The sequence below is a fragment of the Eleutherodactylus coqui genome, unplaced genomic scaffold (genome assembly GCF_035609145.1).
Source record: "Eleutherodactylus coqui strain aEleCoq1 unplaced genomic scaffold, aEleCoq1.hap1 HAP1_SCAFFOLD_310, whole genome shotgun sequence".
In the NCBI taxonomy this organism is placed as follows: Eukaryota; Metazoa; Chordata; class Amphibia; order Anura; family Eleutherodactylidae; genus Eleutherodactylus; species Eleutherodactylus coqui.
The window spans coordinates 60,725-81,984 of record NW_027102616.1 but is presented as its reverse complement, the minus strand read 5'-3'; the positions used below and the strand labels follow the sequence as shown (position 1 = coordinate 81,984).

General features: G+C 46.0%; 2 protein-coding genes across 2 annotated transcripts in view; one reads left to right on the top strand and one right to left on the bottom strand.

Moving 5' to 3' along the window:
- Nucleotides 1-19,822, top strand: part of LOC136605445 (uncharacterized) — a 57,730-nt gene extending 37,908 nt beyond the window's left edge. Inside the window, exons 13-15 of the mRNA XM_066588955.1 lie at nucleotides 2,886-3,029; nucleotides 9,288-9,369; nucleotides 18,687-19,822. Of these exons, the coding sequence (XP_066445052.1) occupies nucleotides 2,886-3,029; nucleotides 9,288-9,369; nucleotides 18,687-18,926 (466 nt within the window). The 3' untranslated portion in view covers nucleotides 18,927-19,822. The remainder of the gene's footprint in view (nucleotides 1-2,885; nucleotides 3,030-9,287; nucleotides 9,370-18,686) is intronic.
- LOC136605447 (calcium homeostasis modulator protein 2-like) overlaps nucleotides 6,784-21,260 on the bottom strand; it is a 62,326-nt gene continuing 47,849 nt past the window's right edge. The window contains exon 3 of the mRNA XM_066588956.1: nucleotides 6,784-6,844. Within this exon, the coding sequence (XP_066445053.1) occupies nucleotides 6,809-6,844 (36 nt within the window). The 3' untranslated portion in view covers nucleotides 6,784-6,808. The remainder of the gene's footprint in view (nucleotides 6,845-21,260) is intronic.

Below are 21,260 nucleotides of genomic sequence, written 5' to 3'. Positions count from 1 at the left end.
ACAATGCGGTTTGGCAAAATGGTTGATTCTTGCCTGGGTTGCATGGCCAGGGGCGATAAGGCCCGTTCGGCAACGCTGGATATGTTAGCGTCATTGTGGAAAAAACGGTCGTCGGTTGATGCAGTTATAAAGCACCTGGCGGGTGTAGCGTTTTTATTGAAATTGCATGGTTTCGAGGATATTACAAAAGAATTCGTTTTTCGCCAGATCGTGCGGGGTTGGAAAAAAGAGAAGGTCCGGGCGGACGATTGACGCCCGATCACCTATCCAGTGCTGAGCAAGTTGTTAGATACGTTAGAAAACACGTGCTTGAACGGTTCGGAAACGTTGTTGTTTAGGTCGGCCTTTTTGCACGCGTTTTTTGCGGCCTTGAGGATTGGAGAGCTTGTTCCCGCCAGTAAGTTTAAGGTGGGTGGGCTACTTTGGAATGATGTGATCGTGGTCGACGGGTTGTTACGCGTGAGGATAAGGAAATCGAAGACCGATGTGTACTTGGAGTGGGTGACTATCAGCCGGCTGGGCTCACAGTGGTGCCCGGTCGATACGGTGGTACATTACATGGCTACAAGGACCCCCGGTGAACAATTTTTGGTCCATTCTTCAGGCCTCCCTCTCACTCAATTTTCGGCGGTGTTAAGAGCGGCGTTAAGGTCAGCGGGTTTGGAACCGGCGGAATTCGCGACTCACTCCTTTAGAATTGGGGCTGCCACATCGGCGGATGCGGGTTGTATGCATGAAGAAGGTTTAAAAAGACTGGGTAGATGGAAATCCAAAGCATATAAAATGTACGTGAGACCCGACCTGATAGTGGGGGGATGTTAGTCACTAGTTTCCTCAGCGTTTTGTTTCCTCAGCGGTTTTTGTTGTTATGTTTGTGCTAGTTCGGGTTTTTTGCCCTGGTATTCCCCTTTTTGTTTTTCTCTCAGCCGCGGAGCCATGGTAGGTGTGCATCGTGGGTCACTCTTACGTTTATGGGGCACATAAGAGGGCAGTGGTGCGCCCATTGGGAGTGGACTTGGGCGTGACCGGAACATCCGTAACCTGGCATGGAGTACGGGGGCTAGTATGGCGCGGCATGTGAAAACTCGTAACGGACATATCCAGGCGTAACCCCCGGAGAGTGGTTTTGGTTATGCACGCTGGGGGGAATGATCTGGGGAAGATGAAGACGCGCGACCTGTTGGTTATTATGAAGCAGGACATTTTGTGTTTCCGCGAATGCTTTCAAGGATTTATTATCGTTTGGTCGGACATGGTCGCGCGGAGACACTGGAGAGGAGCGAGAAATTTGGAAGCAATAGATAGAGCAATGGAGGGGCAGTGAGGGAGGACGGGGTCCACCTCAATGATGTAGGGTTGAATACTTTTTTATACGGCTTGCAGGACAGTGTAGAGGCAGCTCTATCTAGGGTCGGTGGGGTGGGGACGGAATGAGCCGCAGTAACGCGGCACATCCCGTGTGGCCCGGAATTTGTCCATGCTGGTTAGGGAATAGAGGAAGGTTTGCAAGCCGAAGGACCGGGGCTTAGAAACGTCCTCGGAGGACGGTTTACGGACTGATAAAGTTAATCTGCGGACAGCATGGATAGGTCTTGATCGTTAAAAGTTATTATTAAGGTTGTTTTAATTAATAAAGCTGTGGCCTACCCCACGTTTTATACAGCAAGAAGGTGTAGACATTCGTTATTTATTAGGTAAGTGAGCTGGAAAGTAAGTTAATGTCCCCAGTCCCTGTAAACCCAATATTTTTTCACTGCTCGGCGATCCCATTTTTGCCTTCTTTTGTTCGCCGGAGTCTGTCTTGCTTTCTAGTTTCTCTTAGACACAATAGGACATAAGCCAGTTATTTGCTGTTACGGCCTGTCCGTGCTGAGGAACGGGGAGTTGTGCCTTGGGACCATTTAGTTGGAGCCCCGCAGACGTTGGATTGGTTTGCTGTTTGCTGGACTGTGTGCGGCCGGGTGGTGGGAAGTATCTGGACAGCCTCCTCCGGCCCCTTCTGTGGAGGATCCCCTTTGGCTGAGTGTTCTTCCTGGAAGACGCCATTGTGGGTGTACTCTGGACAGGGCTGCAGGAGGAGAGCCTAGAAGTTGTGAGTTTTTGAAATGCGGGCCCTGCCTAGTCCTGCGGCCATGACAAGGCCTTGTGGGAAGTGGCTGACAATGGTGGTTGTAATATGGCCGGGCAGTGAAAATTGTGGATGTAGGAACGTTGTGAGTGCAGTTTTTGGTGCTGTTCCCCGGGGTGAAGCGTGTAATTTCCATCCAGGGAAGCTGAAATGGTGAAAAGTCAGCCGCTGGCTGTAATAATGCGGCTGACCGTTGGGTGTATAGTAGAGGCCGGCGCTGCATTGTGGCCTGCTCTATTCAAACGCCAACTGATTCCATGTGCCTGGCTGTAGTGTAGTGGTTAGAGCACACGTCCGGGGTCGCAGACGGTTCCAGATCAATTACCTGCACCTCATTTGTGGACAACACGTTTTTTTTTTTACAATTTCATAATTTTTTTAAAATCCACGCAAAGCAAACACAAACCTTTTACCTGCTTTTACTTCCATGTTTAATGATAAACGGGCACAGACACACATGGGCATGCAGCGGGTCCATAGCTGGTGGGCATGGGCAGTACACGGTACAACAGCGCTTCTGACCGCCTCTTCAGCAGTATTGCAGTCACGGCGTCCGTTTATTACTCTGCCTAACGCCGTGATTGGTTTACATGATAATAATTTGCCGCCTTCATTTCTCTTCAGTGACGGATTTGTATACATGTCGCCTGAGATCATTTAGGAAGCGACGGCACGCTTTCTGTCTTGCGCTGTAGAGTGCAGTGATGGACGCTTGTAAATTGGCTTTCTTATTGTCATTGACATGGCATCATCTTAGGACCTTAATGAAAAAGAATGAAGAGCAGCGCAGAAAGCACCCCGCCGGGCGCGTGACGGTCAAAGACAAGCCGCGGAGCAACAGAAGAGGAAGGCGGGCCGGTCCAATGAACTGCGTTCTCTTTGCCGTCATGTGGACGGTCAGGTGCGTGTGCATCGCTTAATGCTTCACGTACCGTGACAGATTTCTCAGGCGCTACAGTGCCAACGTGACAGATTAAAGGGGTATTCCCATCTGAGACTTTCCTGGCATATCCAAAAGATATGCCATGGAAGTCTGATAGTTGCGAGTCCCACGTCTCAGGCTCGTACCCACCTCTAGTTTTGGCATCCCTGACCTCCTGCCCGGCTGGATGGTGGCGCCTGGGGGTGGCGAGGACTTACGGAAACAGCCGAGCGGACGAGCTATGCTCTTTCCGTAAGTCTGGAAGTAAGTTGGCAAGCAAGGTGTGATGTTCTGGGCAATGTTCAGCCTATAAACCTTGGGTCCTGGCATTTATGTGCATGTAACCTTGACACGTGTACCCCTCCTTAAAGGGGTTTTCCCATTACTTAAAATTGCTTCACAGCCACTCTGCCACTCCTGGTTGCTGTTGAGCAGGATGTGTGACTGCTGCAGCCAATCACCGGCTATAGGAGGTCACTGCTGTGGCGATTGACTAGCTCCAATAGTCACAGGTGCTAGTCAGCAGGAAGTACAGAGTGGCTGGGAGGCAATTTACAGTGGTGGAAAAACCCCTTGAAATGTTTTTGCAGCCCAGGTTCACCCTTTATGGCATGAAATATAGTATAACGGGCGTCTCTGTAAAGGATCCAGGCATATGGCAGCTGGCTACTTGATATTTGCCTATATATGTGACCTTTCAGCCCTCGCTCATGGGGCCCGACGACTGTGGGCTGAAACGTCACACCTAGAATTGAAGTATGTGTATTTTTTCAAAAAATGTGTTGGAGTGCTGGCTATTTTTATGTTTTTGATCAAGGAGACACAGAGTTGGGGTTACAGAGACTTCCTTCCTTCCTTCCTTCCTTCCCCATGCAGACAGAATAGCTTCTTGCGGTTGTGACAAATTACATGGCGGTGCTGGGAACAGCTGACTCGAAGAATTCATGGATTTATGCTGCTTGTGCCAAATTCTGGCCTTTCCATCAGCGTGGCACAACAGAGCAGGGTTCCCCTGTAAACCCAATATTTTTTCACTGCTCGGCGATCCCATTTTTGCCTTCTTTTGTTCGCCCGAGTCTGTCTTGCTTTCTAGTTTCTCTTAGACACAATAGGACATAAGCCAGTTATTTGCTTTTACGGTCTGTCCGTGCTGAGGAACGGGGAGTTGTGCCTTGGGACCATTTAGTTGGAGCCCCGCAGGCGTTTGATTGGTTTGCTGTTTGCTGGACTGTGTGTGGCCGGGTGGTGGGAAGTATCTGGACAGCCTCCTCCGGCCCCTTCTGTGGAGGATCCCCTTTGGCTGAGTGTTCTTCCTGGAAGACGCCATTGTGGGTGTACTCTGGACAGGGCTGCAGGAGGAGAGCCCAGAAGTTGTGAGTTTTTGAAATGCGGGCCCTGCCTAGTCCTGCGGCCATGACAAGACCTTGTGGGAAGTGGCTGAGAGTGGTGGTTGTAATATGGCCGAGCAGTGAAAATTGTGGATGTAGGAACGTTGTGAGTGCAGTTTTTGGTGCTGTTCCCCGGGGGAAGCTGAAATGGTGAACGGTCAGCCGCTGGCTGTAATAATGCGGCTGACCGTTGGGTGTATAGTAGAGGCCGGCACTGCATTGTGGCCTGGAAGAAAGACTGTTAAGGGGCGATCAAAAAACTATGTATAAATACATTAGGGGACAATAGAAGGTTCTCTCCCATGATCTGTTTACACCCAGGACGGCAAAGGTAACGAGAGGGCATCTGCTACGTGTAGGAGAAAGCAGGTTTCATCACCAACATACAAGGGGGTTCTTTACTGTAAGAGCAGTGAGACTGTGGAACTCTCTGTCTGAGGTTATGTCTTCATGCAGCCTAACATACTATGTTACTATTATCTGAACAAGGCCTTAGTCATGCCTCCGACCTGCGGCTTCTCCCTTCCCTCTGATTACCCAGTATACAGGAACACTGCATGGAGGTTATAAATCAGGTCCAGCACTTACAGTTATACCTCCAACATTTACATTTCCTATAGGACATACCAGAGCTGAGCCTGAATGGTAAAGCCTGCCAACTACACCCTCTCTGGTGCCAACGCATTTTGGCATCTCCGTGTGCTGACACATAAATCTGTGCCAATTTGAAGTTGGAGTAGATTTCTGGTATAATTTACAGCAGCTTCTGAAGTAAATGATACACAAATGTGTCCATGTGCATGAAAATTACATAGATGCGAGGCGATGCATTTTTTAAGCAAAAATGCATTGCGCTCACATCCAGAATTGCAATTTACAAGTGTGATATCGGTCTGAGTTTCTTGGACTGATATCGCACTCCCCCGTGTGAATGCACCCTCAGAAGAATGAAGAGTGGCTTCCGGAAGAAGTGGATCAGTGACCAAACGGAGTGAAAAGAGGGCGACAGATACCAGAACTCTCCCCCACTTAGTCCTTGGGCAAATGTGTCAGGGACTGGAGGATTGCTGTAAGTGCTTGTTGTTTAGGGGCGTGCAGGATGTGCATATTGGCTTTACGGAAAACAGAAAGAAACATTACATGCTGGCAAAATGGGGCAGATTTACGAATACTGTCTAATAGTGCAAATTTAGACTTAATAGTCTTAAAATGCACCAGATTTATCACAGTGTCTCAAGCTAGATGATAAATCTGCCATATCTTTGGACTGTCTAACTTTATACCATATATTAGTTGGCTCAGTTCTTACACCAAAAATTGCTAGAAAACTGGCAAAATTTTGGTGCAAAATGTCACATTAATTTAACGCCCCCTTTTCAGGAAGCCACTCCACATAAAAAGTGCATGAAAGTGTCTAAAACACATGATAAATGTGACACAAATATTATAACACTTTTCTAGGGTGATTTGTGCCAGAAAATTGGCAAATTTTCAATAGTAAATCTGCCCCAGTATGTTGCATATCAAGTCACAATAAAACGTAAGTAGCTCTAAGTCATCTATCTACCTAGCTTCCATGTTACATTGTAGGGAAGAAGTCAAATATGAGGAAAGTTTACTTCTTCGACCAATATGAATACAAATTGCAGAATTTGTAATTTTCAATGGAAATCAGAAGTGATATCCACTGCGGGGCTTTCTGTTTGTATTTGATTCCTAGTCAGTATTAGGTCTCCTTCACACGGGCGACACGATATGGATGCGAGAAAATGGCAGCAATATTGCATCGGTGGTCTGTACGATATTGCAGTGGTTTCTCATGGCAATACTGCGATTTTGGGGCACTACAAAATTGCAAGTGGTGCTACAAAGTCGCATGACTTTGTGGCACCACTTGCAAGCATTTTCAGGGGGAGGGACTTGAAATATAACCCCTAACTGCAGAAAAAATAATTAAAAAAAAAATACATCACCTAAGAAGCTCTGTCAGCTCAGCTGCATCTACTCCCTGGTCCCTGGCAGTTGTCTTCAGCATCTTTTCTGACTGGGGATTGGAAAATCCCCACCTCCAGGAAGCGCTGCCTCTGATTGGCTAAGTGCTGTGATGCTGTGACCAGGGAGAAGACGGACAGCTTCAAAATTCTGTATAATTTCAGGTTTTTTCACAAATCATGAAAATGTGAAAATTGCAAAAAACTTAATTTTTCAATGACATTCATATATGACAACATACCTAACATTTACCACTTGACTCCCTTTGATATTTCCCCTTTTTGGATTTTCTTTGGTGTTCATCTGCACAGTCTCTTTTCAACATCCAGCAGTCGGTCATCATATGTGCGGTTCACTTTCTCTGATATCTCTTTTTCATCACTTTAATATCCTGAAAGCGCTCGCCATGATCTTCTGTAAAATCACCAAGATTGTCAGGAAAGTCATTTAGATGAGCATGAAGAAAGTGAACTTTGACAGTCATGTTGCAACCAAGCAGTTTATAGGATTCCAACATCTCGTCGACTAAAATAGTGTAATTTGCAGCCTTCGTGTTCCCCAAAAAGTTTTGTACCACATTTCTAAATGCATTCCATGCTTGTAATTCGCACTCACTCATGGTTTTCTCGAATATGTTGTCCGCCATTAATTTTTGTATTTGTGGGCCTATTAAAATGGCAAGTTTGATTTTTTTAGAAGTGATTGATGGAAACTTAACACCAAAGTACTGAAAGCTTTTACTGTCCCTGCTTAAAGCCATCACGAATTGCTTCATTAAGCCTAGTTTTATGTGTAACGGTGGCAACGGTATTTTTGAGGGATCAACCAGTGGAAGCGAAACAGTGTCTCTTTCGCCAGGTGTGAAGGTACTTCTGACGGACCACTTCTTCCAAACCCAATGTTCAGTCCTTGCTCTGGAGTCCCATTCACACAAAAAGTAAGGAAATTGGGTGTAGCCTGCTTGTTGGCTGAGCAATATTGCAATCACCTTGACCAATCATGAAGCTTGTGTAGCATTCGAGTGCCAGGCGCTTGGCCAAGGAGACAGCAGGGTACAAGATAGCAGTAGGTCATGGGTGGCTCTAGTGTCTCCTCTAGATGGGTAACTAATAGTCCGACCTCATTACTAACAGGGGAGGTCACAGAGAGTAACTTTGGTTACCTTAAGTAATTCTTGTTTGTCATCGTGATGCCAACGTCCCTGGACAAGCAACAAACCACCAGTCCTGAATTCAGAGTAGTCCACACACAAGTACTTTTCGAACAAAAACCGGGGACATGCGGTTTTGTCCTTTTACTTAAAATAACTTTTTTCGTCCATACAATAGAGAATAACTGGTGCTTTGAAAATACGTTTGTAGAGTGAATTGTAGGCTTACATATCTCGCCTCATTTCTTATATCGCACAGTTTGGGTTCCCCAGGGCACATACATCCTCAGTCGCAGTTATCTGATGGATCTCCTTCTTGGGTGAAACACTCTCAACCGCATGGCCTTTCCAACACGTTCACACTTGTGACTAGAGTTAATTAGTTTCTTACTGGTCTTGCTTAAGCTGCGGTTCTGCAGGGAAGCACGCGATTCTTGCGCTCTCACACCCACGCATGCTCTGCATGTCCTGCATTCCAAACCTCGGAGGGGAAAGACTTCTCACAAGGAGAGACTCTGCCATGGCTGGGCTCCGGCTGGAGCAACGGCCCATCTCCTCCATCTTCATCACACCTTGCTTCTAGACTCTTCTCCTCTCTTTGGGAAATGGGATTAATATAACTAAATATTAGTGAACTTTTTGTCACCTACCTCATAACCTTTAGCTTTTTTTATATTTTTCAGATACAACTATTAGGTAAATGAGTGGTGAAATAATGTCTCCACAGCGCCACCTATTGGAAGGTAACTACTCCATGTGTCAATATCTAACGGCATGCAATATAGGAATTAAGCCAAAGTAGAATATTCTTGTAGAGACAGCTGTTTTGGGGTTCTTGCCTCTCATCAGTGCACAGTAGGGTCCTGGTTGGTGAAATGGCTAATTGTATGAGTTACTGATGTACATGGGTATTCTGGTTTGGCTTATATCCCTTGCAATGTTGTAAGGCCTGTTAAAAGGTTAGACACTAACCCATAACATAGCTATGTTTCAATAGGCAGCACTGTGGAGAATTATTCCTTCACTAATTTGCATAGGCTTTTTTTTTTCCCAGGGAGCATTGCAAGGCCTATACAAGACTCCCTGTAGCCTTACCACCTAGACTACAGTATAGATACAAATGCTGAATTGGTTGTCTCATGAAGACAACCCCTTTTTGAATGGCATGGCAATATTTATTGTCGTGTTTCTAGATTCTCCAACTCCATTAGCTGTTATCACCAGAGGTATGTGTCTGCTCATACTGTGTACTTCCCTCTTGCAGCTGAAATATACATTAGTACTGTCATAAGAAACCAGGCAGGTATTGCAGGTATTGAATACAATGAGAGCTGCACCTGCAATATCTAACCAGGCAGCTGTCATAAAGTCAGCGCAATGTGCTTTCCATTAGCTTAACTGGAGCAACCAGTGTCAGGCAGCTGCCGCCAAGGCAAATAGGATCATGGGGTGCATCAAAAGAGGTCTAGGGGACCATGATGAGAACATTGTTCTTCCTCTTTACAAGGACATACCAGAGCTTAAGCGGCTGCAAAGGTGGGCAACTAAAGTAATAAATGGAATGGGTGGACTACAATACCCAGGGAGGTTATCAAAATTTGGGTTATTTAGTTTAGAAAAAAGGTCGCTGAGGGGTGACCTAATAACTGTGTATAAATACATTAGGGGACAATACTGAGATCTCTCCCATGATCTGTTTATACCCAGGACTGCGAGGTTAACAAGAGGCCATCCTCTACATCTGGAGAAAAGAAGATTTCTACACCGGCAAAGAAGGAGGTTCTTTACTGTAAGAGCAGTGAGACTGTGGGACTCTCTGCCCGAGGATGTGATGATGGCAAATTTGATGAAAGAGTACAAGAGGGCCTGGACGTCTTTGTTGAGCGATACAATATTATATGTTATAGTCACTGTCTTGTGGCCCAGAGTTAGTGGGGCCCCTCCATAATGTTAGATGTCTGTCTCATGCCATTGTCTTCTCAGTGTATTATGTGTAGTATGCATTTGGTTTATGTGTATTGCACTTCTGCAGGAGCCCAATGTGCTTTCCATTAGCTTGACTGGAGCAACCAGTGTCAGGTAGCTGCTGCCAAAACAAATTGGATCATGGGGTGCATCAAAAGAGGTCATGGGGCTCATGACAAGAACATTGTTCTTCTTCTTTACAAGTCACTGCTTAGACTACACATGGAATATTGTATACAGTTTGGGAAAATGTATTGTTGTGTAAGTCACGTGACTATGTTTTATATATTTGTATGCGCTTGCAGGGATGCTAAGCAGAATAGAGAGAACAGTCTAGTCTAGGAGTCTGTAAGTTAAAAAGAGTCAGTGAGTGAGCCACACAATCACTGATCGGTCTGTGTGAGGAGAGAATGGAGGAAGCTGAGCGATTTCCTTGTGCTTGCCCTGGGCCCAGTCTGCCCAGGATATGCCAGTGCTACCACTAAGTATTGAGAGAGAGAAGGACTGCAGCTTTGAGAGGAAGGCACAAGTAACGTGAGTGTGAACCAGTAGAGAGTGAGAGAGACCCAGGAGTGTAATCACACAGATAACTTGGACTGTGAACTTATCCAGATATCCCGAGAAATCCTCCCTGTTGCCCCACTTTATCTTGCTGGCTCTGTGCCAGAACTGTTAATGTACCTTGAACGTTGACAAGTTACAGTAAACAGACATTAGTGACCGTTCCCGGTTTTGTCCAGAAAGTTTTCCCTGTGAGTGGACAACTTTATTCCATTGTCAAGTTTCACCACAGAAGACGAAATGGTGGCATCACGTGTGACAAATGGACTACAGGTAACCTTCAGTTACTTTCCCTGTGATCTTCCCCAGCAGTGACTTGGTTGGGTCCCAAGCTACCCCCAGGGGAGGAGATGGTAGAACCCCACTATCTCCTTGGCTGTGGTCCCGCTCCTCGGACACTGCAACTGATTACTTCAGAAGGCTCAGTGATCCAGTGATTATTTTGATTGTCAGATTGGAGTCAGGAAGGAATTTTTTCAATTAATGGGGAAAATTGGCTTCTACCTCATGGCGTTTTTTTGGCCTTCCTCTGGATCAACATTGCGGGGGGGTAATAAGTTGAACTGAAAGGACAAATGTCTTTTTTCTGCCTTACATACTATGTTAGTATGTAGTGATAGCAATACTAGTAATCAGCTGATCTGTGGTGATCTGAGCGACGGACTCCCACCAATCTTAATGACCTATCCTGAGGATTGGTCACTGTGTGGGATTAATAATGTGTCATTTTAATAATCTGGAGTTTTGTGGACAGAGTGATACCAATTTTTAATTATTTTATTAAATTATTTTTTGACGTCTTGAACATTTTCTTTTTTAATCTTTTAATATATTTTTTTGAATTGTTAATTTTTTTTCTCACTTTTTACATTAGTCCCTAACACTGGAGTTGAGGTCATTTGATCACTAATACAGTATACTGCAATACCATAGTATCACATTATATTGTATTCTGATCAGAAAATTTATCAAGATCTGCCCCAGGCGTGTCTTGATAAGCGATCATTTCTGGCATCCCTAGGAGCCTTAAGAAGATCCCAGGCTGCCATGACAGCAGCATGGCACTTTGCTACTACATGATAACCTTCACCTAATAACTTGGCCAAAGTGTTATCTCGGTATAATAAGGAACATTCTTATGAATTCTGAAAGATAATATCATGATAATTGTTGCTAAGCTGTGGAGAGAAAGGAAGCAACAATGTTTTCATTGTCTGGCCAAATGCCGGACAGCTGAGCGGAAACCAACAGACCTCATTCCGTTTGGTTCCGTCATAAGAGGGATCCGTTCTACAAGGGAATTTGCCTCTTTGGCAGGAAAATGGAAACTCCGCAGAAGATGTGAAAGCAGCCTTAGGCCAGATACACAAGTTGCATAGTTGCACGCGTTTTTGTGGAATGGGCGTTGCGTATTTGTGCTTGGTGTATTTGGCCTTAGTCAGACGGGCGTTTTTTCGCGCGATTTGCGGATCGCATGACGGATGCGCATGAACAAATCGCGTGACCGGGGGCGAAAAATCGCGGGCAAAATCTACACTTAGCCGCGTTAATCGTGGCAGCAAAATACCCGTCTGACCGGAGAAAAATCGCCGTGCGCATCAAAATGCGCATGAAACTTAGACTGCCTGGCGAAAAAAATGCAGCTAGCTGCAGTAAATGATTTTGGTGCGCACATAAAACGCCGAATGCAGATAGGCGCGATCTGCGAATCGTCGTGTCCTATAATTTATCGCATATCCGCATAAAAAGCGGACATGTGACCGATATCATAGCGAACTATTGGTTCTATATATGCGCAAATCGCGTGAAAAAACGCCCGTCTGACTATGGCCTTTCACTGTACTTTTTCTTTTTGTGCGCGCAATTAAGCACACATAAAAACACACACAGATGCTCTCAGCCATTCAAATACCTAATAGTTTCATAAGCAAATGTGCAGGATAATAGAACATACTGCATATTTTTTCACCCAATGGCATTGCGCATGCCAAATGAGCGCATGTGAATAAACCCACTAAGATCAATGCTCTTCTATTTTCTGCGTGTTGCGCTCGCAAATATATTCATGGGAATCCGGCCTAATCCTGGCATGTAATATATTATTCCCAGCTGGTTCCTTGCGATGCGGAGCTGTTTTAACACATATCACAACATTATCACCTATTAGTTTACTAGCCAGAAACTAAATCTGACAGATTGTAATCATGCGTGGAAGGGAAATAATCCGGATTATTGTTGATGTATCCTATACATTCAGATATAACATTAGTTTCCTCCTTCCATACAGCCAGTATGTCATCAGTGAGGCCTCTGTAGCGATGAACATACTGGCTGTATGGATTGTGTATTGAGAAGATATATTTTTCTTCGGACCACGACATGTACAGGGCGGCAAGGGACGGAGAAAACTTCATAGCCACAGGCGTATTCTGAATCAAGCATAGTTGTGTTGTACGAGACACTTCACACGTCCGGATACATTCTGAGAATTCATCATGGTAAACACTAATTCTGTAGATGAGAAGCTAAGGCCACCAAAGCAGCAGGGAAAACGGGTGACATCACTTTGGTCTTCTTGTTTCTTTTTGCACAAATACAAAATGCAGCGAATACAAGTGCAGCGTCCGAGGAGCGGGCCACGGCCTAGGAGACAGCGGGGTAGAGTTTGGGCCTTGTAACGGTTGCCCTACCATCTCCCACCTAGAGGGTAACCGCTGACAGGTCCAAGGGCCGAGTGCAGGTTAATAAAAGGGGAACCCCAATACTGGATTACCTTAGTCTCGTTCGTCACGGGTGACACCACCATTTCTTCTGCAGCGGGGAATTCCTAGTTGTCGGAGTAAATCCTCTCTTGCGCAGCTTCCGTGGTGGAATTCCAAGTTGGCGGAGTACATTCACACACATGGGAACTTTTAAGACACAGCCTCCGGAAATGGACGGGCGACTGGTCATTTTACTTAAATTTCCAATAGCCAAACAGTTTCTTGAAAAAAGGTGCGACAGAGAGACCTCACGGGATCACAGGAGAAACCACAGCCAAAGTTATCTGTAGGTCCTGGCCCGGCACCACGCTTCCTTTCCTCTCTCAATCTCTACACACTCACGAGTAGAAACACGCTAAAGAACTTCTGGGGTTGGTAGTCCCCGACAATCACTAGTCCATTCTCTAAGCTTCCTCCATTCTGTACCACACAGGTTGAAGGTACCTGTGTGGACTTCCTGCAGAACTCCCCACACTCCTCTGTCTGACAGGACCCATACAGAACTCTCTTTTCCCTCAGAACTCTCTCTGCACACAGCTTGCAAACATCATCACATGATGGACAAAAAGATACAAAACCCAGACAGTCATCGCACATACCAGAATCTTAACCCTTTCAGTGCTGCAGCTATGCAATACACATTATTCTTGCAACACAAAAGACACTGACAATACATAGACAATTGAATGTACACAGCTATGGTGGGGCCCCATTGTACTGGACCACTACACAACTGTAGCACATACATAAGAAATGACCCATAAGCACTAAAAGTGCACTGAATACACTCATATACATGTAGGGAAAACAATGCGATTTTCACGCACCGAAACTGCTGCTAGGCTGCATTCACACAAGCGCGAATCTCACACAGGTTTTGTGCATTGTAAGAAGCATAAAACTTGCGAGAATATGAACTCCAATCATTTGAATGGAGTCACACACATGAGCGACGTTGCGAGGTAAAAATTTGCTGTATGTCCTAGCAGTTTTCTAGAATGTCCAAGATCAGCTGCCTCCAGTCTCCATCCAGGGGCTTTGACTTTGGGACTTTAAAGGTACACCCTCATGGGACCCAAGCATGAAGCCGGTAGCGAGATGTGAACAAGTCCTTTGTTCGTCCGGGATTGGAGGGTTGGTTCAATCCCTGATAAGAAAAACAAGGGCTTCTGTTAATCTGCCTAATTGTGAAATGGAAGTGTCTCATGATATCTCTTTTTGTGATTTTCCAAAATCCTTTAAAACCTCCGGATTCTATATATACTTTTTCTTTAGGAAAGTGAACACACAGTAATGAAAGGATGTACTTTTTATGACAGGTGATGCCCCTTGTACCTCATTGGCTGCACATCTGCCTTACCTGTAGGTCCTGGCAGGCCACTAACATTAAGCTGCAGCTGCAAATGCTTTTCATCAAAGGTGGCCTCGACCTCTGTAACTTCAGGGACCCTGCTGCAAGGTGCGCATTGGGCCACCTGAAAGGGCCTTACCTGCCGGCGGCTCAAAAGGCAGCACCCCGCTCTGTGTTGAGGCGACAGTGTCATGAATCCTCTTTGCCGGTGGCCCCACAGAAGGCGCTCCAAGCACCCCCACATGTATTGATGATTAAGTTCGGCAGCAGGGAGGAGACATTGCCAGTGATACTGTAAGTCACAGACTGCATGCACAGGCAGCAGGAGCCAAGCAGGAAGCCGGCATCGGTGAACTGCACTCCCTAACATGTGTCCCCACCAAACTGCATGAGGATAGCAGGGAGCCTACAGGGATAGCGAACACAGAGTTACAGGCGGCTGCCGCATACACCAGGAGGAGGATAGCTGGGAGCCCACAGTGCCGGGGATGGGGGACAGGCATTAAGCTGCAGAGGGCTGCTTAGTGCCATTGCTTACAGCTCACAGACATAACTTTTAGCACCTTCCAGGACCTTCACCTATTGACCCTATCGGGAGCTAGGGGTGTGACAGGGGCGTACCTCCTGTCAAACCTTTAGCTTCCGGTGGCCTCAAGATACCATAATAACGCGCTGACATGCTGATTTCATTGGCTAGGTTTCATTTTTGATGATTGACTGGCAGTTAGGCCAATCAAAGGGGTTTTGGCATCTAGTACAACACCAGATTGGTTATTTGAAGCAGAGCCTTTTATTGTGATGTCAGTCGATGATATATATACATCTCCCGCTGCTATTATCCAACCTGGAAAATAGTAATTAAACCATGCAACCAACAAAACAACTGTCATCACAGCAAGTAATCCGTATACTTGCGCATAATGAGGAACAAAGAAGGAAAGACTTCTATATTTTTTCCTAGCTAAGAAGGGATGACCCCATTTACTTCATGCTGCCAAGCAACCCTAGTAGGTATTTTGGGGTTCTTCCAGTTAAAGGGGTTGTCCCGCGGCAGCAAGTGGGTCTATACACTTCTGTATGGCCATAATAATGCACTTTGTAATGTACATTGTGCATTAATTATGAGCCATACAGAAGTTATAAAAAGTTTTTCACTTACCTATTCCGTTGCTGGCGTCCTCGTCTCCATGGTTGCCGTCTAATTTTCGCCGTCTAATGGCCAAATTAGACGCGCTTGCGCAGTCCGGGTCTTCTTATCTTCTCAATGGGGCTCCGTGTAGCTCCGCCCCGTCACGTGCCGATTCCAGCCAATCAGGAGGCTGGAATCGGCAATGGACCGCACAGAAGAGCTGCGGTCCACGGAAGGAAAAGACCCCGGCGGCCATCTTCAACCGGTAAGTAAGAAGTCACCGGAGCGCGGGGATTCAGGTAAGCGCCGTGCTGTTTTTTTTTAAAGTCCCTGCATCGGGGTTGTCTCGCGCCGAACGGGGGGGGGGGGGGGGGTTGAAAAAAAACAAAAAACGTTTCGGCGCGGGACAACCCCTTTAAGCAATATAACTTTTTTAACAGTAAAGAACAGCAATTGATATTGAGTGCGTGTTACTGTGTCAACCGGAATGTGCCCCACAAGGACAAAGAGATAGATTTTAGGATGCAGGGTGTGCGGGCCCCTAGGTGTGTCTCCATAAACCCAGGGACATCTCTCCAATAGGTCTGCAGAAAATGGCATTCCCAAAACATGTGCATGATAGTGCCCACACTCATCAATCATCTCGGGCAGTCTGCATTGGGAATTAGGCCCATGGCACACAAACGGGTAGGAGTATATTAGATTTTGTGCAGGAACTTGACTTGGATTAATCTGTTTCTTGCACTGATCAAGGGCAGCCCTGACCTGGCCAAAAGCCCGTCTCGGTCGTCTGAGTCCAGGTCTGATAAGCCCCACTTTTCAAGAGCCCCATCTCTCAGTGAAACAAGACACTTTGTCAGTTGTCTATAAAAACAGCACAGTATCTTCAGAGTATTGGACATCTGTTTCAGCTCCTCTAGTCGGGTCAGCACAAGGGGTATGTTTACACTTCCAAATTGGGCTCCGAGGGCATGACGGTGTTGGTGATATCTAAAGAGGAAGTTATTAGGAAGGCCGGATCATTTCTGCAGTTGTGAGAAGGTACTAAGAACACCATTCTCAACGACATCCCAAAGGGTAGTTATCGCATGACGTCTCCAGAAGATAATGTCTGGCATTCCTTGCAAATTTGGGAGGTTTTGATTTCTCCAGAGGGAAGTATGAGAGGACCATTTTGCTGCCCGGTCCTGTATCAAGTGGAGGGTTATACTCCATACTTTAAGGGTCACCCACATAGGCATAGGCAGGGTATTTATGCGTGAAGTCGGGCCCCTTAGCAATAATCTTAAACTTTGTTCAGGACTTACTATTCTGTGTTCAAGCCCCACCACTGGGTTATAGCTAGTAGAGGACAGTCACAACTACGCGCATACAAACTGACTAGCCAGGTAGTAGTAGTTAAAATGGGGAGGGACAGCCCCCCTCTCCCTCTATGGGCAGACAAAGAGTTTCTAGTTTAATTCTCGGCCTGGATCGTAAAGTTGATCAGTGGTTCCTCCTTGTGACGATAATGCATATATTATTGAATTGATGATATATACCTTCAGAATATTAGTTATATAAGAACCCAGGATTATCATGTTGTTACTCACCAGCTAATGGCAGAGTTCGTAGACTGCCTGCCGCTGGTCAGACTGTAGTAACAGGCAAGAGTGTGCAGCCTCATGGCGGATCAGTGCATTAAGTCAGCAAAAGTCCAGAGTCCGGCTTCAAACCACAGATTACAGACAAACCCATGTTTCACTTGGCCAGTGTCTGCTCCACTTCTTGGTTCTTCTCATGGGGAGGCTAACCCCAGTGGATTTCTTCTCTCTTCTTGGATAGGAGATCATGCATAGAAAACTTGTTCAATGAATGTATACACCTGGCAGCTGAAAGAAACCATCAGAAAGTCACAAGGTATAGAGTTGACCGCCTTCCAGCGGGGTACGGTGGTGGGATATCACCTAAGCAACCAACCAGTATGGGACATCGCTGAACTTTTGTACCTTCCAAAGTCTACTGTTGGCAATGTTATTCAGAAATGGGAAACATCTGGTATGTGCAGCTATGTTCAGGGAGACCTTGTAAACTGACAGAGCAGGGACAACGAAGCCTTGTACCAGCTGTGAAGGCATCATGCACATCATCTGCCGAACACTCACTCAGGAGGTCTCACAGGTCTTGGAACATTCATTAGCACTAGAATCATCTGGTGTAATAGTATCTCATAGAGCACCAACCCTGGGAAATATGTGCCCACCGAGTCTCATGGTAACATCCTCAGAATGGGGTCATGTTATAATAACAAGGCTTCTTGAAATGCGGTCATTTTCGTCATAAAATGTGTCTATGTGCATCAAACTGAAATAGACGGAACTCACAGCAACTGCTTTAAAATACATAACTTCCTAAATTGTAACTCAATCATGTAATTTCCATCATCCAATGTGTCATGTGCAGCGTCCGAGGAGCAGGCCCTCAGCGGGGTAGAGAAAGGCCTTGCCACGGGTGGCTCTTCCATCTCTTTCCCGAAAGGGTAGCTCAGGAACCAACCCTGTTACCGCAGGGGGAGTTCACAAAATGGGTAACTGTGGTTACCTGTAGTCCTGTTTGTCACTTGTGACATCACTGTTCCATTCTCTGCGGCGGATCCCTCAAATGTAATAAAGTAGTTCATTTAACGGGTATTTTCTGAACAAGAACAGTGAACGGTTGATTCCGTTCGTTTACTTAAACTGTTGAAATTATATCCAAATAGCACAGTCTTTGACAGAAGCAAATGGCAGTGGTGCAGGAGGGAGGATTCTCGGGCATTTGTATAATCCAGAGTCTAAATTATCAGTAGGATTTCTTTCCCAGCAATCTCTCCCTCTCCTGTCATACACTCATGTTCCTCTCATTTAGCAGCGCTTTTCTATTCCTCCGGATGCATGCGGTACCTGCATTGTACACCCACGCGTTTCCATCATGCCTGGGCTTTCAATTTCTCTACAGACGGAGCCCATAGGTAGGCTCTTTGTAGGGCGAGGCCCTGGTGGGAGCAGCAGACCACCTCTCTGACTCTTCCATGTCTCCTCTCTCACTGTCTGTGTGCTTATCTCTCCACACTGTTGACTTGTCTCGCCTTGACTCTAGGCTGCCAGCCTACATAAGTAAGGAATTTAAATGTTTCAGTTTTGGAGCCAATAGCTCCTAAGTAATGTTTTTAGGCTGGAGCCGTGCGCCATCCATCTTAGAGGTGGGACAACCCCTTAGAGGATTCCCATAGTCCCACCAAACCTGATCTGAACCTAATCTAACCATATGATTGTTTATCTTCCTCTGTAAACTTTTGTTCGTTTTTTTCCTTCCTCTAGATGCCCCATGAATCCACAGTGGATCATATTCACGTGGATATTAATGAGTCGGAGTCATCGATGGCCACACGGAACCGCACTTCCTTGGACTTCAAAGATTCGGATTTGAAGTGGCATCAGCTGACACGCTTTATCAGTGAAATTAAACCCCCCAACCTATTTCCCCAAACGCCACAAGAAATCACACACTGCCATGATGAAGATGACGACGAAGAGGAAGAAGAAGAGGAGGAAAAATAAGCATTGACCTGAGGGGGATATTGAAGAGATTGCTGTAACATTGTACAAGGAAACTTTTGTTCTTTTGCAACACATTTCCATGAACACGGAAGATTTTTATTTTTTTTTCCCCGTCCAACAGTCATGAATGCAAATCACTAGATTCCTCCAGGTCCTACATTTCTGTCGGAGAGTACTGATACTGATTAGACATGGCACAGTATTTACCAATTAGTTTCCATATTGTAGCATTTTCCTATCCAATGCCATCCTGCAAAATGTCGTCTGTGAATTAACAAGGTATAAACCTCCTGTGAGCGCATACGTCCTGTACGCACAATGGCGGCTTTCATCGTATCTAGTACCGAAGGCAGAATCCTGAAGAAGAGATTTCTCCCTCGTCAATCTGACATTCTGAGCAAGTAGTCTATGAATCTATCAGCAGTTCAGAACACTCTGGCTAAGGGTGCTTTTACAGGGGGCGACTGGTGGGCGCTTAGGCGTTTAACAGCCGTCCCAACAATGATCGCTCCTCTAGAGTGATAGTCATACAGTGAATGGAGTCAATGCGCTAGGTATACCTTCCGGCCATCGGCATCCATTCACAGTTAACAGGTAGTCATACTTCACCATGGCACGACCATCATTGGGAATCGCTTGTTTGAGCAATTTTTCGCCCGATATTCCACGTAAAATTACCCTTATTTATCTGCAGTGCCTAAAGGAAAGACAGATGCCTGCAAAAATGGTGGAAATTGCATCAAGTTCAGCAAGATGGGATATTCTCTAGTAAAGGAGTGATAGCATGTTTCTAAGAATTAGGACATTTGAAATATGGTTTAGTAAACCAGACCATTTATAGGTTAAATTTGGTGCATGTCCGTTGCACCATTTTCTAAATTCCCTGGAATGTGACGAATGACAATAAATGTGTAAATTACACAGTTGTGTGCTGGTTGCGCTCACAATCCAACCACCATCATTTTCCTCCAATGTCCCACAATCCAACCCTCATCATCTTTCTCCAGTTTCCCACAATCCAACTCCCATCATATTTTTCCAATGTCCCACAATCCAATCCCCATCATCTTCCTCCAGTGTCCCACAATCCAACCCCATCATCTTCCTCCAGTGTCCCACAATCCAACCCCATCATCTTCCTCCAGTCTCCCACAATCCAACCCCCATTATCTTCTACCAGTGTCTCACAATCCAACCCCCATCATCTTTCTTGAATGTCCCACAATACAATCCCCATCCTCTTTCTCCAATGTCCCACAATACAACCCCCCCATCATCTTCCTCCAATGTCCCACAATCCAACCCCTCTCATCTTCCTCCAGTGTCCCACAATCCAACCCCCATCATCTTCCTCCAGTGTCCCACAATCCAACTTCCATCACTTTCCTTCAGTGTCCCACAATCCAACCCCCATCATCTTCCTTCAGTGTTCCACAATCCCCCATCATCTTCCTTTAGTGTCCCACAATCCAACCCCCATCATCTTCTTTCAGTGTCCCCCAATCCAACCCCTATCTTCTTTATCCAATGTCCCACAATCCAACCGTCATCCTCCTCCAAGATGTACTCCTACAGTCCCGCAGTCATTCACCTTACTGCTGTCTCGCTCCTCCACTGCACTCACACTGACAGACAGTGCAGACTCTAGAGACCACAGTGCCTACAGGCTGTCTGCATGTGAAGCTGAACAGGTCTGGATGCCATTGCATGGTTTCGGGATGCAGGTCCTACTCTGCTCTGCTCACTCAGTACCCTATGCACTTCCGCCCATTGGTCAGTGTTATGTGTCCTCTGATGGTGCCTCGTCGGTTTGGTAGGATAGGAGTCAGGACTAGAGATGAGCGAACGTACTCGTTCGAGTATTAGCGTGTTCGAGATGCTCGTTACTCGAGATGAGTACCACGCGATGTTCGAGTTACTTTCACTTTCATCTCTGAGACGTTAGCGCGCTTTTCTGGCCAATAGAAAGACAGGGAAGGCATTACAATTTCCCCCTGCGACGTTCAAGCCTTATACCACCCCCCTGCAGTGAGTGGCTGGCGAGATCAGGTGTCACCCGAGTATATAAATCGGCCCCTCCCGCGGCCCGCCACAGATGCATTCTGACAGAGATCAGGGACAGTGCTGCTGGTGCCGGAGCTGCTATAGGGAGAGCGTTAGGAGTTATTTTAGGCTTCAAGAACCCCAACGGTCCTTCTTAGGGCCACATCTAACCGTGTGCAGTAGTGTGGAGGCTGCTTTTTGCAGTGTTGCACTTTTTTTTTTTTTTGTATATCGGCCGTGCAGAGCATTGCGTCCTGCAGTAATTTTACATTGTCCAGGGCCAGTAGTGGT